Raw genomic sequence first — 19,151 nt, forward strand, 5'->3', positions numbered from 1 at the left:
TGACGGTTGCAAGACCCGTCCACTGTTTGCGTTTCCCTGAGCCACCTGCTCTCAGTATATCTAGTCTTGGATGTTTGGAAATGGGAGAAACCTCAGGAAAGTAATTTTTTAAGCCTGCGGTCTGATTTCACCCGACAAAACTTTGCCAGAGCTCAGTTCCCAGGGCCCGGGAGGGTTTCTCTAGAGACAAGGTGGGGCCGCCCACGTGACCTCGAATTCCCGCGACAAAGTCCTGCCCCAAGGGGGTAGCGTGAGGGGCTAAGCGCATCTTGACGGGAGGGACCAGAGTGGAACGCAGGGACGTAACCAAGGTGGAGAGGCTGGCCCAGGCGGAACTCCGGAGGGACGTGGTCCGGGAGAGAAGGGCGTGACTTTGGCGCCAGGCCAAAGGGCAGGGACCGGCTAGGTCTGGAAGGGCGTGACTTAGGGGGGCATGGGCGTGGTCTGGGCTGTGGTCATAATAGGGGCGTAGCTACGAGGGCCAAGGGCTCCTGCCGAGGGTCCCGGAGCGAGCTGCAAGGATCGTGCTCTGGGGGAAGGCTCAGGTAAGGGTGGGCAGCCGAGTGGAGTGGGGGCTATGGCGGGGGCAGGCCAGGTCTCGGAGCCCAGACAGCTGTTGGTCCTGCGAGTAGCTGCCTGGGGACTACGGAGGCCAGTAGGGCATCGCCCCCCCACCCCCGTTCTCCCTCCCTCCCCGCAGCCGTCTTCTTCTACTGTGGGAGTCACCAACCAGATGGCTGCACCTCCTTTAGGATTATTTGCACTCGACGGGTAAACAGCTGTCTCAGGGAATTTGTCAGGGCGTGAGGGCAGTTCCTTAGGAGGGAGTTTTTGCTAGGGGTGGTTGGATGTGAATAACTCAAAAGTCCAACCTGCTGTGAAATAGCTGAAGACTGGAATAAGAGCTACAAATCTGAGAGGCGCGCGGCAAGCTGGGACTGACTTGGGTCTTCATTGTGTTTCTCCCCGCCCACTCACCACCTCGGAATATGCCTGGGTCTGAGAACGGAGTCACAAACACCCCCAGGGCAGGGGATCTGCAGCACAGCTGTGTCACGTGGACAAATCTGAGCCTTCTCCATCCCGAAATTTCTCTTGCCTTTTTTTTTTTTGGTGCCCTGCCCCAGAACTGGAAGAGAACCTCAGAAATACAAACATTGTTGATGTCTGTGAGTCTCTGTGGCATTCAGTGTTAAATGCTACTGCCTTGAGGCTGGTGCAGCTTGTTAATATAAGTGCCCTCCTCTCTGGCATATTTTCGCTGGGAAAGTTTGAGAAATACGAGAAGTTAATGTGCACACCTTAGTTTGGATAGAGCTTGTTCTCACCCAGCCACTGAAAACCACATTGCTTTCTCCTTCCCTTTCTTCCTTCACTGCTAGTCTGGCCATCTTCGCTCTGCTATTAAAAACCTTGCTGGAATATGGAAAGGAGTAGCAGATTTCTCTGGTGAGGGAGGCTGCCCCAGATCCTATCCCTCGTCTGCCTCTCCACATCCCTCAGAACAGTCACTGTTCTTACACATTTTGGGAATGGAAAACCTTTCAGCTATCTAGGGCCCTCCTCCTTTACTCAGACAATTTTTACATAGTACCAGGACTGAAATTCACCAAAAGGCCAAGCGCAGCAGGGACCATTCTCTCTGCCTGTACACACCTGACCTGTTGTCCCTGGAGCCAGGCAAAAGGCTGTGACTGCTCACAGAACTCAATAAAGATTGAGTAAATTACGAGTAAGTATGAATTTTGGAAATCTGATGGAAGGAGGGAAATGCATTTCATCTCAATTGGCCACACTGGGGTAGTTAACTGCAGCACACAAAGCCGTTACTAGAAACGTATTTTGAAACCTTTGGGAACCCCAGATTGGGATCCTGCTCTCAGAGAAGCTGAGAGGAAGAAGTTCAGCTTTCTCAGTCAAGACATGGCAACATAACCTCTAATTTCCATTTCAGGGAATTGCAAAAGGCTTGTTTCCTTTGGAAATCAGGAGGTGAGAAAAGGAAAGGTCAGTTTGATGAGAATCAAGGAATTTTTTTTTCAATGTAATTGTAACGTTTAGTCAGTATTTTTTTTTTTTTTGCTGTTTTGCATAATATAGATGGCTTAATCAGGCAGAGTTCAAACTACTGTCATTTAATAAATACATGATTTATACATGATTTTTTAAAGGCTTTCAGAATCTTTTTTTTTTTCCTGACACATTTCCAAGTCTGCAAAAAAGCAGATAAGGGATGTATTAGTAAGATCCAAAGACATACATAAATAATTAGTGAAAGCAAAGGTATACAGTACAGAAAACGTAGCTCTTCTGGGGCCCCTCCAAACCATGGTCCCATCTTTAAGGACAGACTTAAGTAAGGACAGATTTTCTGTGACATCCAGTAATGTCTGCTAGTAGTTCACTGCTACGTATTATGTTTGATAATTAAACATTTGTGGTTTCACTAGCTTGGGCTTTATAACACCCATGGGTAAGTTTAAATAACCACTTCTCAATAAATTCTAACTTTTAATGTAACAGAGAGGATTGGCCTTTGGCTTCAGCATAAAGCTAAAAGCTACAGGTATTGTAGCCTAGCATTAGCTAAATTTTCTTTCTATTAGGATTTCCCTGGAACCCTCCTTGCCTCTGACCTTCCATGCTCCGTTCCTTCCTTGGTTGCCTTTGACTGTTCCTTCTCCATCTCTTGGCCTCCTTAATCACTCTATTTTGTTAGTCTCTATACACCTGTTACCCCTGGGGGGAGGGGATTTTCCTTCTCTCTCTAGCCTCACAACCTCTCCTGAGCACCAGAGCTGCATTGCCAACTCTCCCTAGACCTTTCCTCTCACCTGCCCCCTTGGCACCTCAAACCCAACAGAATTAGCAGTAAGAGTGCCATCTTTCCCTCCCTGCCAGCTCCTGTGCTGGGTTCTGTTTCTTTGTTCAGGGGTTCATCCTCGTTCTACCATGAGGTAGAATATTCTACCATATTCCCTCACTTGGATTATTGGAATTTCATTTCAAACTCCACATGCCCAAATCTGAGCTGCTGATTTCCCACCCAAAACCTTTTCCACACATAGTCTTCCCATCTCAGTTCGTGGCAAGTCCATCCTTGCAGTTGTTTAGGCCAAGAATCTGCCAGTCATCCTTGACTGCTTTCATTCACATCTTACGGGCTGTATCCCCAAGATACATCCAGTACCCAACCACTTCTCACCATGTCCACTGCGACATCCTTAGTTCCAGCCCCTGGATTATCCTGAATGGGCTCCCTGCTTCCTTCTTCCATCCTGGTCAGTTTCCAATAGGGCACCCTGAATGATCTTTAAGGAACGTAAATCAGATTACGCTCCTCCTCTACTTCAGAATCTCCATTGTCTCCAAAATGGGGAACCTTTACAATGGCCTAGATTTCTCCTTGATCTGGCATCCATTACCTCTGGACCTCATCTCCTACTACCTTACTTTGGCTTCACTCCACTCCTGCCATATTGGCCACCTCACTGCCTCTTGAATGTGCCAGACAAGCTCGCACCTCAGGGTCTTTGCACAGGCATTTCCCTCTGCCTGGAATACCCTTTCTTCTGAGAGCCGTATAACTAATTCCTTCACCTCCTTCAATCCTTTGCTCAAGTATCACCTTCTCAATAAGGCCTCTCCTGAGCAATTTATTTAAAATGCAATACCCCCTCCCCTGTGGCACTCCAAATTTACCTTACCCTGCTCCACTCAATTAGTCTGTCTGCCCCTACTAGGATGTAAACTCTATAAGGTTGGGGACTTTGTTTTATTCCCCTCATGAGCCTAAAACAGTGCCTAGCAGTTAATAAATGTTTGATTGGCGTCCTGATGAATGACAGAATAAGAGTGATGGATTCAATGAAGGATGGTTGAAGGAATCACCTCCTCACTGACTTTCCTGGCTCCCCTCTTTGCCCACTACCATCCATCCTGTGCTGAGCTGACAGAGTCATCAGAAACTGTCAGTGCTTCATTCTATGCACACAGAATAACATCTGAAAGTCTTCTTGTCTCTTGGAAATTCATATTCCCTGAATTAATCTCAAATCCCCATGCAGCTCTACCTTCCGCTGTGTCCCCTGGGTATCTACTTAGCCAATACCTTAAAAAAATATTCACAGCAGACTTGGGATGATGAGAAGTTCAGATACATTTGGCTTTGCTACAAAAAACAGGATTTGGGGTTTTTTGGTCTAAAAATACAAAAGGTAATCTTCAGAGTCAGTGTCTCCCTGCAGTGAGGTCAGCAGCATCCTTAGGGGGCAGACAGAGGTTCAGCTCTCCAGGCCACTACATGCAGCCCACCACTGGGTGGGCAATGGGGAAGATGACCAAGAGTGAGGGTGATGGAGCTCAGGTCCTCTGGAGCTCTCGTGTCCCCCTAGCCCTAGAGAGCCAGTCTGAAAGTGGGCAGTAGACACTTCCTCCGGGCCAGGTGTCATCGGCCTCAGCAATGTGCACAGGCAGCATGACTGCAGAGTGCAGGGCAGTCCCCAAGGCATGGCCACGGCCCTGGCAGTCAGCCCCAGCCTGTAGTGTCAGCTCACCCTGGCCTCAGTGCTTTCCTGATGGCTCTCCGTGGAGCTAGACCAAGGATCAGTTACCCAGACTTCTCCGGGTGCCATGTCAACAGGACTCAGACCTCCCCACAGCTCCACAGGCAGGGCCAAGTGCGTGCCCACTTTTCTGTACAACTCCCTCAGCCATCAGGCATGCCTCTGGCCTTGTCTTATCACGACCTTCCCTTTGAAGGACAAACCAGCATGTCCCTTCTGTTGAGTGTGCCTTACACTTGGCATTGTCTTCCTGGAAATTAGTAAGTTTCTTCTTTCATCTAGATTGTGAGCAAGAAAGGAGTCCTTTTCCACATGTTTGCCCACCTCCCCTGACACTGAGATTGATTACTGAACAAACCCAAGGCTCTTCCCATTTCAACCCCAGTTGTCCTCTCTGGCCTTGGCTCTTAAGCACCCCTGCCCTCCCTTAAATGTCCTAATCACCCCTGACATTATTCCTGTCTATCTCTCTGCCTTTGTGCCTCCTGTTAAAACTGTCTCTCCCCTCTGACCCATGGTTCAGATGCTACCCCTCCTGAAGCTTAGAACCTCTGCCCTCTACGTTCTCATTGAATTAAGTCAGCGCTGTCATCACATCTGACTTTAAGAAGTATTTGTTTAATTATGCTAAGTGAAATAAGTCAGACTCAGAACAAAAATACTGTATGATTCCACTTATATGAAATATCTAGAATAGGCAAATACACAGAGACAGAAAGTAGAACAGAGGTACTGGGGGCTGTGAGGTGGGGAGGAATGGGGAGTTACTGTTTAATAAGTACAGAGTTTGTATTGGGGATGATAAGAAAGTTTTGGGTATAGATAGTGGTGATGGTTACACAACACTGTGAATGTATTTAATGCCCCTGAATTGTACACTTTAAAAAGGTTAAAACGATAAATATGTTTATTTTACTACAATAAAAAAGGTAACTTAAAAAAAGAGAAGTTATTTGTTTAAATAGTTTTTCTATGTAGATTGCAAGCTTGTGAAAATAAGGAGAAAACACAACTTTTTCATCTTAAGCCAGCACAGTGCTTTGCATAAGATAATCGCTTATTGCTTCAATTCAGGAATGGAAGTCAATGGAAAGGAGCACAGAATTAAGGCAAGGTTTCCCCATATCTCTTACCAATTTTTGAAATTTTACAAATTGATTTTATCAGAGAGAATCCTATTTAGTTGGAATTATTTGACGATACTGTCTTAAAAAGAAAAAAATGACATTAAAAATCATCTAAAACTGCTTTCTATTTTCTTAATTTTTGTACTTATATCATGGGCAGCATTTTAGCAAACTCAATTTGAGTAATAATAACTTCCATTTACATAATACTTAACAGGATTTTCTGGGATTTTTCTCAGACCTTACACCATTTGAAGTCACAGAAAGAGTCAACTTCTTGTACAGTGTTACTGAACAACTGTTTTTCCTGCTCCTCTGGTTCTGGATTCTTTCTTGCATAAGTTGGAGGGCGTACATTAAGTCTTAATCTTTTTGTTTTGTTTTATTTTGTTTGTTTTTGGCCGTGCTGTACGGCATGCGGGGATCTTAGTTCCCCGACCAGGGATTGGACCCGTGCCCCCTGCATTGGGAGTGTGGAGTCTTAACCATTGGACTGCCAGGGAAGTCCCTTAAGTCTTAATCTTAAACATTTCAGTTCATATAATCCTTTTACCCTGCTGATCTGCGATTATAAATTGTGCTGTTTCTTGCTGGACATAGTCTTATAAGTTAGAAGCATAGGGATTCCCTGGTGGCGCAGTGGTTAAGAATCCGCCGGCCAATGCAGGGGGCACGGGTTCGAGCCCTGGTCCAGGAAGATCCCACATGCCGCGGAGCAGCTAAGCCTGTGAGCCACAACTACTGAGCCTGTGCTCTAGAGCCTGCGAGCCACAACTACTGAAGCCCGCGTGCCACAACTACTGAAGCCCGTGCACCTAGAGCCTGAGCTCTGCAACAAGAGAAGCCACCGCAATGAGAAGCCCGTGCACCGCAAATAAATAAAGAAATAAAGAAATAAAGTTAGAAGCATAAAGTTCTGAACCTGAGCGCTCATCCAAGATTAGAGTGGAGATATCAAGAGAGAAGTGAAGTGTTTACATTAAGGGATAGGTAGGCACTGGGAAAGTATCCTGTTACTGGGCTTTTGTGCTATGTTTTTAAGTTTGAAAACCTGATAGTTTTCATATTCTGTCAATAAAGTATTACCAAGGACTATTTCATACAGATAATTTTCATGGAGAAGAAACTATGAATTTTGGAGGATATTTTCCTATGGAAAATAAAATCATGGATAAGTTTCTAAGATGTCTCAGATTTGCTTCAGAATAATCCAGGGAGGGGAAGTGGGGGGCGGGGCATAAATAAAACTTGCTTAGCCACCAACAGATAATTGTTGAAATGAAGTATTAGGTACATAGGTGGTTTTATTACAGCATTTTCACTGTTTCTATAAGTTTGAAGTTTTCCAAAATAAAAAATGTTTTAAAAGCAGAAATAGATTCTGAATTGAGGTGGCCAATTGTCCATTCTCTAAGGCTGCTCAGTTAATTCAGTTAATGATATTTCAAATATTAAGATATTTGAAAATGAGATACTCATTTGGTTCAAGGCACTATCAAGATAGTACCTTGAAAGTTCATTACCAGTCTCTATTTGAAATCGTGTCAGACTTTTCAAATCTTAAATAAGGTACGTTTTGGCATACCTACTCCCTCCAAAAATGTATATAAACAAACACACATAAAACTATAAACAAAAGTGACTGTAACTTGGTTTGAAAATATCAAACAACTTTTGGCAATGCAGACATACTTTAGGTGTCACAGGCCTAAGACCCCAGGTAGGGAGTTAGGCCTGCAGGGGAGGAGCCCCCCCTGGGAGTCACAAGCTCCCTATCAGTCCCCTTTAATGTGGCGACCATGCATCCCCGCTCCCTTAGTTCAGTGCGTTCATTGGCAAAGTGACATGTACAACAGAGGGCATGGCCCTGGGCTGAAAGGCTGGCTTTTCACCACGCTGTGCTTCATGTTACAATACTTGTGTGGGCACACGGCTTGTGGAGAGCTAGTTATAAAGAGATCTGTCTGGAGTTCTTACTTGTGCCTTGCAGGGTAGTGATAGGAAGTAACTCTGCTTCCTGCTTTCACTGGACACATCTCGGGTGTGATTTTCTCTCCTTTCCCTTGGGTGCAGCCTCCTCTCCTCCAGCTCAGAGCTAGCAGTGTCAAGGGCAGCAGTACAGGGAGAAGAGCTAGTTCATGGCTAATTAATAGCAGTGAAGTATATCAACAGAGGGAGGATGAAATGAGAATGTGTGCCTCCTTGCTCCGCATCGCTTGGGGTCATAATGTGCTTTTTTTGTACCTAACACCCTTCTTGGAAAGACAGTATGAATGAATAAAGTTCAGGTCAGTAAGTGACATGTCTTCTTGTCCCCTCAGTTTCCCTTTTGGTGCCTTTGCACCCCAGTCAAGGCCAAATTGCTGAGAGGCCTCCTTTGGCAGGAAAAGGCAGACTCCAAGGAGGCACCAACACCTGCTGAGAACTGGTTTGGTGTGTGTTTTCCTTCCCATATGATGTGCATTATTTTATTGAGGTAAAATTCGCATAACATAAAATTAACCATTTTTTTTATTTTTTTATTTTTTATTTTTTGGCCGCACCACGTGGCCTGCGGGATTCCAGTTCCCTGACCAGGGATCGAACCCAGGCCCCCTGCAGTGGAAGTATGGAGTCCTAACCACTGGACCACCAGGGAATTCCCAAAATTAGCCATTATAAAGTGTACAATTTGGGGGCATTTAGTACATTCCCAATGTTGTGTAACCACCACCTCTGTCTACTTCCAAAACAATTATATCACCCTAAAAGAAAACCCCATACCTATTAATCAGTTGCTCCCCATTTCCCCCTCTGCCAAACCCCTGCTTTCTGTCTCTATAGATTTCCCTGTTCTGATATTTCATACGAATGAAATCATACCATATGTGACCTTTTGTGTCTGGCTTCTTTCACTTAGCATTATGTTTTTAAGGTTCAGCACATTACAGCATGTACCAGAACTTCATTCCTTTTTATGATCTGCTTCATCTTTACTACATCCCAGCACCCAACACAGTGTTTAGAGCAAAGAAATGTTGAAGTGAAGATGCTTAGTGGCAGAATTCCCAACCTGAGAGGCTAGGTTAGGTTCATATTCAGGAAGGTTTCTCTTTCAGATCAGGCAGGACTTTGGGGGTCCTTCAGGTTTTACGCGTAGGGATATGAGACCCGCCTCTTAAAAGACTAGCATTTAAAAGTGTTTCAGAAGTATAAATAACCCTACAAATGGGTGACGATGGCATCTAGGAAAAGGAAAAACCCTTAATACCATCCGAGAACATGGTGGCAGTCACTTCATAGCTCTGAGTTCTTGAAATTAGGATCAACATCTTCTCCATCACTAACGAAGCCTCCTTGGGTCATTCCACTAATAGTCATCAAGCAGCCATCGTGTGCCAGGCGCCATGTCCCTAAAAGATGCAGTCATGATGGAGACAGACGCGGTCCCTACTACCATGGGGCTTTAATGTTGGAGAGATGGAGATGCAAAGTAGATTCGTGATCAGTTATTTAATTCAACTGCAGTAAGCACCACGACCAAGAAGAAGGCGCTGGGCTCACCAAGAGAGGGCATGGTCAAGGTGGGCTTCTAGGAAGTAATACTGGATATGATCATCAAAGGGTGGATAGGAATTAACCAGGGAGGTCCAGGGAAGGAGGAGCATCTGCATAAGCCCTGAGGCTAGAGGGAGCATCAGGAATTGGAAGAACCAAAGTCCATGTGGCTGGTGTGCAGGCAGGAGCGTGAAGTGAACATGAGGCAGAGAGGTCAGCAGGGCCAGGGCACACGGTGTCCTGAACAAGTGTTTGAATGCATCTCAAGTAATCACTCTAAAGAGTTTGAAATTTAGAGTGGAGTGAATGTATAATCAAAAAAAAAATTTTTTTTTTCATTTCTGACCTTGGTTACTCACTTGGTATAGGGATAGGAGTTTTCAGGAAAAGTGGATAAGCAAAATTGGTGGGTGGGAGGAGTTTGGTGGGGAAGAAGCATTCAAAATTAATATTACCATAATTTCAGAACACTCTAGTGAATGCCTTGGAAAGCATCGTCTTCAGAGATTTTCACTGTGAGCATGTGCGGGGGCGGGGTAGAGAGGTCAGTGCAATCATAAATGAATATTCAAATTGAATCTACTTGTAGATTAGTTCAGGATTAGCCTTCTCCATTTTCCCCATGATCAAGGGACGGAGTGTTACACCTAAAACTGGCAAAGAGGGCTTCCCTGGTGGCGCAGTGGTTAAGAATCCGCCTGCCAATGCAGGGGACACGGGTTCGAGCCCTGGTCTGGGAAGATACCACATGCCGTGGAGCAACTATGACCATGTGCCACAGCTACCAAGCCTGCGCTCTAGAGCCCACAAGCCACAACTTCCGAGCCCATGTGCCACAACTACTGAAGCCCACGCGCCTAGAGCCCGTGCTCCGCAATGAGAAGCCCGCACACCACAACGAAGAGTAGGCCCTGCTCATTGCAACTAGAGAAAGCCCGCGCGCAGCAACGAAGACCCGATGCAGCCAAAAATAAATAAAATTTTAAAAAATTAATTAAATTAATAAAAAAGAAAACTGGCAAAGAGTCACAGATTATATTTAAGCTTAGATTTCAAAACTGCTCATGACTATTTTGGCAGGATATATTTTTTTTTTAGCAATCCAGATGCAGATTGATTTTTTTTTTTTTTTTTAATTCAGGCTCCCTGGAGGGAACTTTAATCTTTGGTTTCTCCTTATATATAAATAACACACTGGACTATTAACCTGGATTTCAGGGAGTAAATTTTTGGTTTTTTAATTTAAGAAATCGTACTGTAAACAGTCTTTCATTCTTGTGGATGAAGAGAGTCGTTTCTCTGGACCTCTAATATTTAGTAACCCTAAGGGAAAGGCAAGGTGCCTGAGTCAGTCATCTGGACCCTGCCAATGAGGTGACCAATGAGTTTGAGGAATAAGAGTGGATAAATGACTGACTCTCATTTGGCCTCCCCCTCCCCCATACTAATAATCTGAATGATGTTTTCCACAGGATCGGCCACCTCTATTGTTTAAGGCTTTTCCTCCTCTGTCCTCCTTTTGCCTCTGGGTTATTAGGTTCCTGCAAGTTACTTGGGAGCTGATCAAGACTTCAAGCTAAAGATGGTGATGATGAGTCGCCTGAGGGTCATTCTTCAAGCCTCTCCATGCAAGGCGCTGTGGAGAAGGTTCCAGATTCCGAGGTCCATGCTAGCAAGGCCCTGCAGCCTCTACACCTGCACTTACAAAACCCGGAACGGAGCCTGTGAGTACATGGCTGCCTGGAGAGAGCAGAAGCCTGGTTGTTTCCTAACAGTCACGTGTGTTGAGTGTCTGCAGCTCTGTTGTCAGTGGCATTCCAGGCTGGGATTGGATGCCTTGAGAACTGTGAGGATAACCCATTATTCCTCTATTTGTTCAAATATGGAAAGCCTTTTTCTCCCCGAGCTTTATTGAGATATAACTGACCTAAGTCTATGGTGTACATCATGATGATTTGATACACGTACATACTGTGAAATGATTACCACGGTACCGTGTGGAAAGGTGTTTTCTTCACCAATTTTAACTTGTTAAAATGATGTCATGCAGAAATAGGTCAAAGAAGTCCCAAGTTTCAAATACTTTGAACCTGTTCTTTATTGTTTTTTGTTAGCAATTGTCTTTTTACTAAAATCGATCCACGGACTGCAAATTATTTCTGTGAGTCTGAACATTCTGGAATTTGCATATCCATGTTTGCAAGCAGTTCAGTAGCTTCATACTCTGGACTATTCCGTCCCTCGTTACAAATTGCGGAAGAGTTGCCTCTAGCCGAGCAGCTCGCCAGTGAGTGCTCCGCTGTGAACCCAGCAGATCAAGTGAGGCAGCAGATGGTCCTCCCTGACGCCACGGCGCTACTGCCGTGGGCGTGGGTCGTCCTGTGCTGCCGGGGTGGACTGTGCACTGCAGGTGCCACATGGCATCCCTAAGTGTCCCCCGGGGGCCAGATAACCCTGGTGCAGAACCCCTGCGACGATCGGAGAGGATAATGTGTGTGTTGGTGGAGACATGAGTTTAATGAAATGGTTAAGCATACCTGCTAAATGGTTATATATTTCCACCATTCACAGTGAATTCACACAGAGTTTTCCAGTGTTGGTTTGCTTCCAGATTCTAGCTTTCTCAACTTTTCCTCCTTGAGTTTACTCTCTTTGACCCTATTTTGCACATTAAAAAAGGAGTTTATTAGTAATGCTAATCTAGCTGAATCTATTGCCTTGAAACTGCTTCATAAATATATTTTTACTGTAAGTTTATTTTGTTTCCTCCGATATTGACTGTGTTCTCATTAAACTGAACTGGTCTGAGTCATAATAAATTTCTGGTTGCTGGGTGCGGCTTCCTACCATCAGGCCCACATCCTACCCGGACTGGCTTATTCTCAACACTGGCACTTTGTGGTCTAAAGCTTAAAATGGAAAAAAGTAGTCATATTTATCTAGTTACTAATAGAAAGTTGTTTTTTTTTAACAGAAAGTTGAAAGTTAAGGGTCTAAAATCCAATATGCTCATGTCTTTAGAATAGTTTGCTCCTAGGAAATTCCCTGGCTTTCAGTGGTTAGGACTCCACGCTTTCACTGCTGAGGGCCGGGGTTCCATCCCTGGCTGGGGAACTAAAATCATATAAGCCGCATGGTGCAGCCAAAAAAAGATAGATTAGTTTGCTCCTTTCGGTGCTGACAAAAACAAAAAGTGGTAGTGACTTAGGGATGAGGGGCTTCCCTTGATTAATTTCCCACATCAGATGTTCTTGTTTGTAGGTTACTAAGACATACAGATGACAGACATGATTTGGTTTTGCTTTTGGTGTTTATACTGTCCCTCCTTGTTTCACCCAGGATAATATTTGGTCTTTGCTGTCCTGGGCCACTGAGCACGTCCTGTTTGGATATCCTGGTTCCTCATCTGTTTAGCTGTAAGGACAGTACTCATTGTTTCTGGAAGCTCAGTACCCCAGTATACACTCGTGAGCAAGGATGACCCAAAATTGCTGAGGGTTAGAAAAGACAATGTTCAAAGTCCTTAGCTAGCGCCTGCCACACAGTGAGAACCTGGTGTTGGCAGCTACCTCTAGAACCACAGTTGTTATCATCATCACCATCTTCATCACTGTCATATGCTCAGCACCTCCCTCAGATGTCTGATCATTTTTAGGATCCGGGAGCAGAGTAGGGAGTGACTGAAGAAGGAGGCTGTGGCGAATTTAGAAGCAGCATTTCACTGGGGCCTGTGCCCTGTGCTCTACCTTCACTGTCCCCCTCCCCAGGTAATCACTGGTGTCAACTTAAACTGCTGTTTGCTGTGATCTCAAGTTGCACACAGTAAATGTTGACAGCCCTAACCCTGCGGACTGATAATATGATAAAATAAAGATAAAATCCTATACCCGTTACCCAAGATGAAAAAATTAATTTCACTTCATGTATCATCTACTGAAATTTAGCCTAATTGTCACATAAAAAAAATTTAGGGTCAGAGTAGATCGGAAAACAAAACTCAACAGTAAGAAAATCCAATTAAAAAATGGATCAAAGCCCTTAACAGACACCTCATCAAAGAAGACATACAGATGGCAAATAAGCATATGAAAAGATGCTCCACATCATATATCATCAGCAAAATCCAAGTTAAATAATCATGAGACATCAAAACACACCTATTAGAATGGCCAAAATCCAGAACCCTGACAACATCAAATGCTGACAAGGATATGGAGCAACAGGAACTCTCATTTACTGCTGGTGGGAATGTAAAATGGCACAGCCACTTTGGAAGACAGTTTGGTAGTTTCTTTCAAAACTAAATATACTCTTACCATACAATCCATCAATCAATACTCCTTGGTATCTACCCAAAGTTGTTGAAAACATGTCCACGCAAAAACCTGCACACAGATGTTTATAGCAGCTTTATTCATAATTGCCAAAATTGGAAGCAGCCAAGATGTCCTTCAGTATGTGAATGGATAAATAAATAGTGGTACATCCAAACACTGGAATATTATTCAGCACTAATAAGAAAGCTATCAAAGCATGAAAAAACATGGAGACAACTTAAATGCATATACTAAGTGAGAGAAGCCAATCTGAGAAGGCTACATACTATATAATCCCAACTATATGACATTCTGGAAAAGCAAAATTATGGAGACAGTATAAAGATCAGTGGTTGTTAAGGATTGGGAGGAGGGAGGGATGAACAGGCAGAGCACAGAGGATTTGTAGGGCAGTGAAAATACTCTTTATGATACTATAATGAATGATACATGTCATTATACATTTGTCCAAACCCACAGAATGTACAACACCAAGAGTGAACCACAATGTCAACTATGGACTTTGGGTGATTCTGATGTGTCAGTGTAGGTTTGTCAATTGCAATAAAAGTAGCACTCTGACGGGGGATGTTGATAATGGGGGAGGCTATGCACGTGTGAGCATGGGCAGTATATAGGAAATCACTGTACCTTAAATAATAAAGTCTTTTAAAAATTAAGCATGAGACCTTAGACCATAAGAAAATAAATGTAATAATGTTAATTCTTAATTGAATGAAATATAAAGAATATCATCTAGAATGGAAATGGTACATATTTATTAATTGCTATTATTCCAATGATTCACGTTGTTCATGATCTCTGATTTTAGAAGGAAGAGAAAATTATTTTTAGGATAAATTGGAATAGAATGGTGCTGTATAAAAGGTAGGCACTAGACCCACATGGGTATTCACAAGTAAATTAAAATTCATTAAAATTTTAGAGCCACAAACGCCTAGCACTTACCATACTGGCCATTTCCATCATCAGAGAAAGTTCTATTTTACCGCACTGATCTAATAATAACTGAACTGTGTTAGAAAGTTGTTCAGTTACTTCTTCAATTAATTTTGAAGGATACAAAGCCTGGAGAATAAGAGTATTAAAAAGCTTGTTTTGGGCTTCCCTGGTGGCACAGTGGTTAAGAATCTGCCTGCCAATGCAGGGAACACGGGTTCGAGCCCTGGTCCGGGAAGATCCCACTTGCTGCAGAGCAACTAAGCCCGTGCGCCACAACTACTGAGCCTGCGCTCTAGAGCCCACGAGCCACAACTACTGAGCCCTCGAGCCACAACTACTGAAGCCTGTGCGCCTAGAGCCCGTGCTCCGCAACAAGAGAAGCCACCGCCATGAGAAGCCCGTGCACGACAACGAAGAGTAGCCCCCACTCACCGCAACTAGAGAAAGCCTGCCCACAGCAACGAAGACCCAATGCAGCCAAAAATAAAAATAAATAAATAAATTTTTTTAAAAATGAAAAAAAGCTTATTTTACAATGTCTTCACAAAGAAATCTGATAATCGCCAGATAATCCAGACTCAGGATGCCCCAGATTGAGTCTTTTCATTAACAGTTAGGTAATCTTGAGAAACAATGGACCGATTAAGAGCCCTTTGGATTTATTTAACGACCTCAGGAGTATCTGCAGCTACAAGGAACTAACAAATAGCCCTGAACTGACCACCAGGAAACGTGGGCCTTAAGTCTCCTGCACTGGTAACTGCACGTGATGGTGTGGTTACCTGGGCTCAGCATCAAAGTGCCTTTTACAACCCTGATGCTCTAACAAGGCAGTTTGTGATTCTGTGACCATCCCCAACAAAGTCACATGGAGGGTCCCTGTGTATCCCATCACTGCAATAAGCCCTAGGCCTGCTAGGATGGTGTTCAATTTCATGAGGAAATAGCACATCTCAAGAAAAAGGATAGTACAGGGTAAGGCATAGGAGAAAAGGCTAACGAGAGTATAGAGCAACAATGTCCAGTAGATAAATGATGTGAGCCACAAATACGAGCCATATAGGCAATTCTATATTTTCCGATAACCACATTTAAAAAACAACAAATAGTATGTCAATTACATCTCAATAAAACTGGGGGGAAACGGACTTTCCTGGTGGTCTAGTGGTTAAGACTCCACGCTTCCACTGCAGGGGGCACGGGTTCGATCCCAAGTCGGGAACTAAGGTCCCACATGCCCTGCTGCGCGGCCAAAAACAAAACAAACAACTGGGGGAAAAAAAGAAGAAATAAATTTTATTCATTTGTGAAATTAATTCTACTAATATATCAAATATATAGGTGAAATACAGTATAGAGGGGAAATTAACTTTACTAATATATTTTATTTAACCCAGTATATCCAAAATATATCTTGTCACTTTAAAATGAAGTGAATATAAGAATTATAAATGAACTATCTTACATTCTTTGTTTTGTATTAAGTCTTCAAAGTCCCTAGGTGTTTTACAGCACATCTCAATTTAAACTAGCCACACAGGGCGAGTGGCTACCATATTAGACAGTGCAGGTCCAGAGAGTAACAGCAGATGAAGGGATGCTTAATATAGTGTGGGGTTGTTAGGGAAGGGGCTTGAACTGACCTTGAGAGCCTGGCAGGGTTTTAAGAAATGAGAGAGAAACAGGCAGAGGCGATCTCCTGAACACAGGTGTTCTGGGGTAAACCTGCTTGCCTGGTTGGAGAGACTGTGAGTGTGAGGGAAGGGTAGAGAGCCTTGGCATGGACTTGTTTGCAGTAGTCAGTGCCTCCTTTGTACCTGGTACCAAATTTGGCCCTGGGCTGTAGAAGAAGTGTAGGACACAGGCCCTTTGAGCAGATAAAGCAAATACACGTTACATGAGGAATGGCTGGGTGCTAAATGGTGTGAGAGTGAATGCAGTGTGAGTTCTGAAGAAGGAAAGATCAGAGTGGTTGGAGAAGATGTCAAGACCAGTTTGGGAAGATGGAGTAGAGAGGAGTGAGAGAGGAGGAGAAACAACCAAGGGATGTGGTATGAAGTGCGGGGCGGAGAGGCCTAAACTAGGCTGGTGGTCACGGGCAAGGCAAGGAAGAGACAAATTTGAAGGATGATTAAAGGAAAAATAATGTGATGATGAGCAGGGTAATAGGAAATAAAGATAAAAGGGGAATGTACCCTTCCCAGCGATGCTCTTTATCTCATACACTCAATCCGCAAGTGACTGAAAGGCAGCTCAGTTCTGGACAGCAGAAGTGGGGGAGGCAGATAGTTAAGCGTATTTGTGCAGGGGAGGAGAACGAATTTTCCCTCTACCCTTCTAGATTCCTGGCTGAGACCTCGGGAATAAGGCAGATTAACAGGAGAAAAGCAAACAGGACTTTAATAACATGTATACCTCCTTGATGACACGGGAGAGACCCAGGAAAACAGTAACTGCTCCAGGTGGCCCTAGATACCACCTTCAATACCCGCTCCAGCTAAAAAGAAAAGAAGATGCTGGGGGAGGGGCATTATTGGAGGTGACCAGGAAAAGCACATTGAACAAGGGTAAGGCTGTTATGCAGATCTAAGTCCTGCATTCTCCACTGATGAGTTTCTGGTGATTTAGTCATCCTCCTCTTCCTGGTACAGAAGGGAAGACACCCTTACAAATGGAGATTTCCGCTGTAAACGTAAATTTCCCTTACAAACAGGTAACTTCCACTCTGTTACCACGGTTTCTCCTGTGTCTGCTGTTTCTCAAAACAATCAGCTCAAAATAATCCTTATGCCGAAGAGATGTATTTGGGGGTGGCATATTCGGCTCCCTTTCACCACCCCAAAATATGCCTCTTTGACATATGGATTATTTTGAGCCGATTATTTTGAGACACTGCAGACACAAGAGAAGCTCTGGAAACAGAGTATAAATTACCAGTTTTTTTGCAAGGTACATTTACATTAGAAAGGGGGTCTGCAGCAGGAAGAGAGCTATTACCAGAGATCACTTTTTCACCTGAGAGAACTTTCTTTAAACTTCGTTTAGGATATATTTCCTTTTCTCACCTTCCTGTGAAATTCCTTCCTCCCCTCGGAAGGCCCAGACCCGTCCCAGTTCTTAGCTCAGGATAGTATTTAAGCCACCACCGCCCACCTGACTTTTGAGCCTCATATCTTTGTGGGGGCTCCAATCAGTAAGTAGGTAATTAATTTTTTTTTCTCCTGTTAATCTGTCTTTTGATTACGGGGAGGTCTCAGGTAAGGACCTAGAAGGTTGAGGGGAAATTACTTTTACTCTCCTACAGCGGCATATTGTGCTACCCTTCATATGCATATCATTATGACTACACCTGCGTAATAAATGTTGTGAGGGGAAAGATCAGAGTGCTATGATTAAAAAACAAGAAGAGAGGATCATATTATAAGAGGGTAGTCAGAGAAAATTTCACTGAGGAAGTGACAAGCCCAATATCTAAATATAATAGGAGCCAGCCCGAAACTCAATGAGGGGAAACTGACTTCTGAGGAGGAGAAGGAGCAGGAACTGAGGGGCTAAGGCAGGAATGAGCTTTGCACATTTCAAAGGCTAAAAGAGACCCCTTCCCTGTACCCACCGCCCCAGGCTGGAGCCATAGGTGGTGCAAGCGCGAAGTAAATCAAAGCCAGGACCAGTCATGTAAACAAGAACTAAAGCCAAGCCGACCACATGGAATCTAAAGGGCTTTTGTTAATGACACCTTCCTAACGACAGTGTGACGTCGTGCCCTTAAACCATGGTTGACAGAATCACTCTCTCTATTTCATTCTCCCCACACGAGAAGAAGCTGGAAACGCAGGCTCCGTTAGTCAGAACATGTAATCACCTTCTGACTTTGAGGGGAAGTCTGAGTAATCACCAAGAAATCATTTTAATCTGTATTTTGTTAAAATGGAGGAAGAGGAAGGGAGGAGACAACAAAAATGTGAATTTATCTTTAGCAAAACGAGCCCTGGGCAAAAGCGGGCTTCACGAAGGGGACAGTGACCAAGGGCTCCCTGGCGGGGGGGATGGTCTGGGTTCCTAAAGGGGGAGGTGGGTGGGGGAAAGAAAACCTGGAAGCTGGACTTGTGAACCGAGGCGCATAAAAATTGACAGGAGCGTTATGACCATAAAAGAGCAGCTGAAGGAACGGGCCCAGTTTCCTCAGGCTGGTGTTTGTGTGGGTGAGAGCAGACTCTAGGCCATTTCCTGAATGAAGTGGGGGACGATTTGGGTGAAAGAGGGCATCGTCTTAGGGATCTGCTCCTTATTCCCTTCTCCCCGAGTCTCCCTGCGAGACCCTCACGAGCTGGTTTTGAAGGGTGTGAATGCTCAAACCCTCAGCCTCAGTCTGAGCATCTCAGAGCGGACAAGGTTGTCAGGTTTCTTTGTGCCGGCGGGCAGCTTCAAGACTGAATCATGGCTGTTCTTGGGGTTTCTGGAAGTTTTAAAATACCAAATTAAAAATTAATCAGTATGGCTGATTGATTTTGTTGTGCAGTGGAGGCTAACACAACATTGTAAAGCAACCATACGCCAATAAAACTTAATAAAAAACAATGTAAAAACATTAATCAAATACAGCTTTTTATCCCAACAATAGCATTTGGATAATCAATCCTCAA

The 19,151-nt window shown here is 44.1% G+C and overlaps 1 protein-coding gene across 1 annotated transcript in view; it reads left to right on the top strand.

The window, feature by feature from the left end:
• The first annotated feature begins 485 nt into the window (after positions 1-485).
• Positions 486-19,151, top strand: part of CA5B (carbonic anhydrase 5B) — a 36,259-nt gene continuing 17,593 nt past the window's right edge. The window contains exons 1-2 of the mRNA XM_068533603.1: positions 486-545; positions 10,767-10,953. Coding sequence (XP_068389704.1) covers positions 10,812-10,953 — 142 coding nt within the window. The 5' untranslated portion in view covers positions 486-545; positions 10,767-10,811. The remainder of the gene's footprint in view (positions 546-10,766; positions 10,954-19,151) is intronic.

This window comes from Eschrichtius robustus, chromosome X (assembly GCF_028021215.1).
Source record: "Eschrichtius robustus isolate mEscRob2 chromosome X, mEscRob2.pri, whole genome shotgun sequence".
NCBI lineage: Eukaryota > Metazoa > Chordata > Mammalia > Artiodactyla > Eschrichtiidae > Eschrichtius > Eschrichtius robustus.